The sequence below is a fragment of the Alexandromys fortis genome, unplaced genomic scaffold (genome assembly GCF_014885135.2).
Source record: "Alexandromys fortis isolate MF-2015 unplaced genomic scaffold, M_Fortis_MF-2015_v1.1 scaffold_83, whole genome shotgun sequence".
Lineage (NCBI taxonomy): Eukaryota > Metazoa > Chordata > Mammalia > Rodentia > Cricetidae > Alexandromys > Alexandromys fortis.
In genome coordinates this window covers 3,131,042-3,138,439 of record NW_026068001.1, presented here as the reverse complement: position 1 = coordinate 3,138,439, position 7,398 = coordinate 3,131,042, and the positions used below count along the sequence as shown (strand labels likewise).

Genomic DNA, 7,398 nt, shown 5'->3' with positions numbered 1-7,398 from the left:
GATGAGAGAAGGGGAGTTGATTGGGGGAGGGGGAGGGAAATGGGAGGCTGTGGCAGGGAAGAGACAGAAATCTTTATTAAATAAATAAATTTAAAAAAATTATGGCTTAAGTTTGTAGTTAAATTTGGTGTTAAACTGCAACTTTGTGAAACAATCAGTTGTATGGGACAGTTGTCCTTAATCTGTCAATTATATTTTAAACAAACGCTGATTGGCCAGTAGCCATGCAGGAAGTAGAGGTGGGACAACCAGAGAGAAAGTAGAGGCAGGTCAAAGAGAATTCTGGGAAGAAGGAAAGTCCATTCCTCTGCAGTTTTGGCCCAGCCAAAGAATAAGCAAGATGTGACTGCCTCACTGAATAAGGTACCGAGCCACGTGGCTAGCAAAGATAAGAATAATGGGCTAATAATAAGTGATACGAGTTAATAAGAAGCCTGAGCTAATGGACCAATCAGTTTATGATTAATGTAGACCTCTGTGTGATTTCTTTGGGACTTAATGATTGCGGGAACCAGGCAGGACAGTAAACTCAGACAACAAATCAGTATATTTAATTTCACTTTAAGGAAGGTTATGTTCCAAAATAACATGTTCCATTACAAATTATGTGCATATCAGCTTTATTTTGAGTAGCTCAAGTTATTCACTCAGTGGAAAGAACTTGGATATTCGGTTGCCCTATTCTGGTCATTATCTGTTCATATCTAACACATACTGGGTCTAGTTTATTATTATTATTATTATTATTGTTGTTGTTGTTGTTGTTGTTGTTGTTGTTATTATATTTTACTTTTTGGTGTTTTGAGACAGGGTTTCTTTGTGTTGTCCTGGAACTCAGTCTGTAGACTAGGCTAGCCTCAGACTCAAAGATCTGCCTGCCTCTGCCTCCCAAGTGCTGGGATTGAAGGTAAGCACTAACTGCTCAGCTATTAGAGTCTCCTCTACATTACAAAATACAAGTAACAGTGAAGATCTGGGAGAATAAATGGAATGGTTACATGAGTAAAACCTGAGTAAGAATAGAAGGACAAATGAGTTCTTAGAGATGAATGGATGGGGCCACAAATTCAGGCTACAGAATTTAAGGAGATTGCTAACTACTGACTTGATATAGGAAGAGATTTCTTGTTAATTATTTTGATTAGTTACTTATCTTGAAATTGTGATCAAATATCTGACAAGTAGCTATTCAAGGGAAGAAAGGCTTAGTTTGGTTTATAGTTGAGTTGGTGCAGTCCATCATAGCATAGAAGATGGGACAGAAACTTGAGGTGGCAGAGAGTAGACAGGATACAGAAACTCTACCTTAATAAAGGTTTCATAGTTTTCGCAAATAGTGTCTCCTGCTCAGGGTCAAGTATTAAAACACATTTTATAATCAAACTACTACAATTAGTTTGTGGACCAAAATAAGTGATAAAGTGGTGCACACCTTTAATCTCAACATTTGGGAGGCAGAGGCGGGTGAAACTTGTTGAGTTCAAGGCCATCCTGGTCTACAGAGCAAGTTCCAGGATAACCAAAGGTACACAAAGGCACCCTGTCTTGAACAGTAAAAAGGAAAGAAGGACCGAGGGAGGGAGGGAGGGAGGGAGGGAGGGAGGGAGGGAGGGAGGGAGGGATTAAAGAAAAACGTAAGAGTAAGTTTTGAATTTGGTAGGTGAAACTTGATGAGTTGGAGTTAACGAAGGGATATCAGATTGTGTAGGCCAGAGCCAGGAAGAATAACTAGAAATAAGATTTCAATATCAATTGTATAAATAAATGTTTTGTCTTTCTTTTCTTTTCAAGAGAAACTTTTAAGAGATCAGACTGGCATAATTTCAAAGAAGGACCCCTCCCCCTTCGGTGAATAGAGTCAGAATCTAGTAGCTATTAATAAGTCATTAATGTGCAATAGTTTCTCCTAGGAACAGTCACAACAACAGCTTTGTATTTAAAAAGACTCAAATGAGCTAAGTTTGAGAAGACATTAGGTCAGTTTAGTCAAGAATGTTTCATTGCCCTTCTACAACCAAATCCTTTTATCCTACATTTCTCTAATTTGTTTTAGATCCTTTTTTTAATTTTAAATTATACTTTTAGAAGACTATAATGATGAGAAGAGAAAACGTTTCCTTTGATTTGAAGCAGTTTCTGGCATACCTTTTCTTCTCTTGGGTAATAGAAAAGTTTAAGGGTCCGACAAAAATAATGTAAGTTCTTTAGCCTGAAGTATTTCTTTTCTTATTTTAGTTGTCTTGTGGAGGGGGCAATACAAGGCCTTGTTATGGTCTGTTCTCTGTATTTCCTCAGTAAGTTAAAATTGAAATAAAACATAAATTTTGTAGCACACTAACTTTAGTGAGCATTGTAGTTAGTACTGTAGTCACAGGGAAGTTCCTGGTATACAGTAAAAAACTGATAAAACCTGTTATTAACATGTAATAAACTCCTTCCTCCCCTAGGGTTTCTTTGTGTAGCCTTGGCTGTCCTGCAACTCTATCTGTAAGACCAGGCTGGCCTCGAACTCACACAAGTGCTCGGATTAAAGATATGTGCTACCTCTCCCAGCACTAACATGTAACTCTTAAAAGACTGTATCTCTCAACACAGATAAAAGTTTTGGCTATGGACTCATCTTGTTTATATATTCTGAAATATTGGTTTCTAGGGACAAGCACACAGCATAAAAACCCTCAGAACAGTGACATTTAACACTACTAGTGGTGTATTAGAACCATATGTAGATTATTTTCTGGCTTGAATAGTGGTACCTCTAACTCTTATTTCATCAAAACATCTTGAATTGAACTCAGAAACCAAATATTGCTTTAAATTAATAATTTTCAAGTAAATTGGAATAATTCATTCCTTGTTCATAGGATTATGAATAGACAGACTCTAAAGCTAGGAATGAAGCACTTCAAAGAGAAATTTTAATTCATTTTACATTGTATAGATATAAATTTCATCCTTTAATTAGAAATCAAGAATCAAGTTCCAGGCTATATAGAACAAATGGCATGTTTGTAACAAAATTGTGGAATGCTGAATAAGTCAAGGTCTTTTAAAACCAAAGTTGATGTTGGTTATAAAGATATTAAGGACTCAGCAGTTAAGAACACTGCCAGCTTTTCCACTGGACTCAGGTTCAATTCCTAGCATCCACATGGTAGCTCACAACTGTCTATGATTTCAATCATCTTCGCTTACCCCCCCTCCCCCCGAGGATTTGATGCCCTCTTCTGTCCTCTGTAGGTACCAGGCACAGGTACTCATAAATGCCAACAGAATCTGCAATACTTCAAACTACATAAAATTGTGAGGAGAAAAGAAAATCACTTTAATATTAAAGGCATATCTTATGCAAATCTTTTTGCTTAGAATGTTGTTGACAACATTCATCCTTTGTGTTTATATAGTTTTTTTGCCTGCAGACGCCTCTTTAATAATGGCTATTCTATACAACCAAAGTCAGTTTTAGCACTGCAGTATTTTGTTTTGAGGTACAACTGTTTCCCAGTAGTGTCTATGGTTCATATGTTCATAGGTATATGTGTGTGTATCATGTACATATATTATGTTCCAATATTGGATATAAAGCTATAAAATCATGTTATCCGTACTGCTAAGCTCCTTGTATTCCTTTAATACACCGAAAGCTGTGTCAGTCCTTTCCTTTATGTGGGATGATTTTGTATGCCTTTAAAAATTTTTTTATCTGTATTATTTTGTATATGAGTATTTTGTTTGTAAATATGTGTGTGTACTACATGTGTGCAGTGCCTGAGAAGGGCCAGAAGATTGCTTTGGATGTCCTGAAACTGGAATCACAGATGCTTGTGAACCACAATTATGTAGGTACTGGCAACTGAATCTAGGCCCTCTTGAAGAGCTGCAAGTACTCTTTAACTGCTAAAACATTTCTCCAGCTCCTTATCAATAAATTTAATATAAACAGTAATTATTTTGTAGGATCTTCCATTTTCTAATGCATGGTTGCTCAGTAATTTTCCTCCATTTTTTTCTCTTTGGAAATGTTTGTAGGTTTGAACCAATGTACTAGTGATTTGATTGCTGCTTTTAATACTTATAATTATATGAATATGTGACCCGAATGATTCATACCAGGTTTCTATGCAGGATCTTGAATGCTGATAAATGATCTTTCTTTCAGCATTTTAGTGAAATCAATAAAACTTAGACCATCCTCTTCAAGGCTATTTCCTTTTAGTTCAGTTGTTGCCTTTGTTGACTCAGAGGAAAGGACTGTCTTCTGTCAAATGTGAATTTCTATTTACAGGCTAGATGAGACTTAGAAATATAATACAGACTGAAAGTGTTATTGCTCTGCTTTTCTTTCTGTCTAGAGGAAAGCCTGTTTTACTCTCATGCTACTCATGTATTTTAAAATGGGCTGTTTTCTATTGCTATGGTGGCACACTAAAGGGATGTTAGAAGACTCAGTATCTGTTTAGTAGACCAAAGGAAGGGGCAAACAATCTTTGAAGTAGCAGATGTTGAGACTTTTTTTTTCTTTTCTTTTTTTTTTAAGTTCAGTCAAGTATGGCACATAATTTTTAACCTTTATTTTGTTGACCATTGTGTTCATAGTGTGTTTATATTCTTAGGGCATTGGAGGCTTTCAATAAATATTTGTTAAGTTGATTAAGCATTAATATTTAGTGTTTTTAGCTCTATTTTAGTTTAGCTATTCAGTAGTTACTTTAAGCCTTAAGGTTTAAGAAAGCTACAAATACAGAGGCTAGCTTGATTTTTGCATATATGTAACAGACATTTGTGATTGCACATATAAAGCTACTCTTTTCTTATTAAATGCTACTTTTCTAGATTTCTTTTCCATATAGTGGTGGGTAACTGACAGTTTATTCTTACTACAGGAAGATTCAAATTCAAGTGCAGTATTTTTGCTTTCATGTTAAAATACTAAAATACCATACTTAATTTAATGATAGTATTTCTTTTGATGAAAGTTAGATCTCTTAGGGCTTATATCTAGAAATTGCCACCTTGAATGTCAATTATTTTTAGGTGGTTCAAGTATAAGTAGAAATAAATTTATTAAAGTTGATTTCTTACACAATTTTACATTGATTGTTTATTACTTTCAAAAGTTTTGTGGCAGCCTGAAAAATTAGAATATGTATATATTTGTGCAATTTTTTTTTCAGAGCATTAAAGACATTTTATTATCTTGCTTATTTAACTTAAAATTTATATCAAGTATATAATGCTTGGTTACTTTTAAAAACTTGTTTGTATGTTCAATTTATTGTTGCTAAACTAGGTATATCACTAAGTGTTTTTGCATTTTAAAAAATTTTCGTTAAATGCTGATGTTAACATGTATTTTTATGTATGCTTATAGTAAATATTGCATACGAAATTAAGCAAATTGAATATATACATTCTAAAAAGAAAATTGTATTTTAAAGATAAATGCAGGCTAAGTATAAGGTACTTAAGTATAATGGTTATTGAAGAATTAGTGAAAGCAGATAGTTTTACCTTTCATAGTAGTTTTTATAATGAAATTTCTGCTTTCAAAAGTTTAAGTTTCACTTTGAGATAAAAAGTGTTTGGACACTACTATTGGACTTTGACTTAATATTCTTAAAAATGATGGTACAGAGCTGGACATGGAAGTCAGTAAATTGGGTGCTTGCCTGGCACTGAGGAGACCTTAGGTTTGATCCCAGGATTTTCCCAAAAAATAAATTAATAAAAAGATTCATTATATTTAAATTATTTTATAACACTTCTATTTACTTAAAATCTAAAGCTTTTTCATAAATAAGGAGATACATAAAATAATTTGATAAGATTGTGTCTATTGCATTGGGTGGGTTACTCAGTCTAGGGGTTTGTAACGCACCCTGCAATCAGTTACTCCAGGGTCAAGGAGGGGTGCTATCTGGAAGAGAATGGGCTAGGAAATAAGGAGAAGGCCATGCTAAGTTTGTCACAGCCTCCGTTTATTAGAGTCCTGGTTGCTGCTTATATAGCCCCTGGATGAGGGCTTGGGGGGCAGGGCCCGGGATCTTGCTGCGTGGTCCAGGTCACATAGGCCAGGAGGTTAAGTTTGGTCAGGTAGGCCAAGAAGTCACGAGTTGCCACACCTAGTTCCCTGGATAGCTGGAATGTGAGGCAGGTTCCTCTAACAGAAAACTCTCCATTAACAGCTTAATTGGGTGTGGGGCAGGTTCTGTCAATAGAACGACTCTCAACACAATTATAGGTGTGGGGTTCTCTGCAGACTCCCCAGGGTGATGGTTCCTGTAATGATTTCTAGGAGGGAAACAGCTCCTGACAAGATTGGTTCTTCAAATTCTCTACTCACCTGCTTTAAGGCAATAACCCAACAGTAAATATATCTCAGTTTTGAGGAGTGAATATCCAAAGTAATTCTCATTCACTTGTTAGTATATTCCATTTGTGGAACATAATTCCACATTTTTATTAGATCTGACATACCTGAAAAATATTTTAAGATCCATTCATATGACTAAATTTTTTAATGCATTGACTTTCTTACTTTCCTCTTGTTTGCAGCATTTTCAGTTAGCTTTGGTTGACTGTAATCCCTGCACTTTGTCCAATGCTGAAAGTAAGTATTAAATACCTTTTGGTACATATGTTCAGATTAGTTTGTTACAAATGATGACAATACTTAAAATCATATTAACAACTTCTGTTTAGTGTATTTCTTCTAGAATTATTGAGTGTAACCATTGGTTGCTATGGCTGCTTGTACATATAGAATTGTGACATTAAATATTTTCACCAGTCTGCCTGAATAGGTAGTGAAGTGGGCTGATGAAGAAGGTTGATTTTTTTTAGTAGCTTATTAATTATATTGTAAATGACTTAGATTGATTATAAACAGTATTTTCCATTTTTGTAGTGGATATGCAAAGATTTATGTGGTGTTAAAATTACTGGAAATATTTTGACTTTATTATAGTTGATATTTTCTGGTTAATTAAAGAAGAATGCTGTTGTGATATGTGTTTTGATCCAGAGGTTTTATCTTTTGTATAGATTTCTTCCCAGGAGCTGATGGATTGATAAGTTTATCAGTGTATGTTCTAGTGTATCCATGTAGTAAACTTTAACTAATAGATTTTTTTTAACTAATAGATTATTAAAGAGTATATTTTAATTTGATCTAGATTTTTTAAAAAGTATTTTTGGAAAATAGAACTTTTAAAATAGAAGAGAAAATAACACTACTACATGAAAATTTCAGGTTATTCAGTGAATCCTGTTTGTCAGGAAATAACTGTTTTGCTATAAAATGTTTGGGTTCTGTTTTCCTTTATCTTGTCCCATTTCTTCTTCCTCTTTCATCTTCCTTCCTTGTTAGGGGAGAAGTGGAAAGAGAACAATTGAAAA

At 34.5% G+C, this 7,398-nt stretch overlaps 1 protein-coding gene across 21 annotated transcripts in view; it reads left to right on the top strand.

The window, feature by feature from the left end:
* Kdm6a (lysine demethylase 6A) overlaps window positions 1-7,398 on the top strand; it is a 128,261-nt gene that overhangs the window by 67,392 nt on the left and 53,471 nt on the right. For all 21 annotated transcript variants that reach the window (XM_050160868.1, XM_050160865.1, XM_050160870.1 and 18 more), the window contains one exon: window positions 6,556-6,610. In XM_050160868.1, coding sequence (XP_050016825.1) covers window positions 6,556-6,610 — 55 coding nt within the window. The remainder of the gene's footprint in view (window positions 1-6,555; window positions 6,611-7,398) is intronic.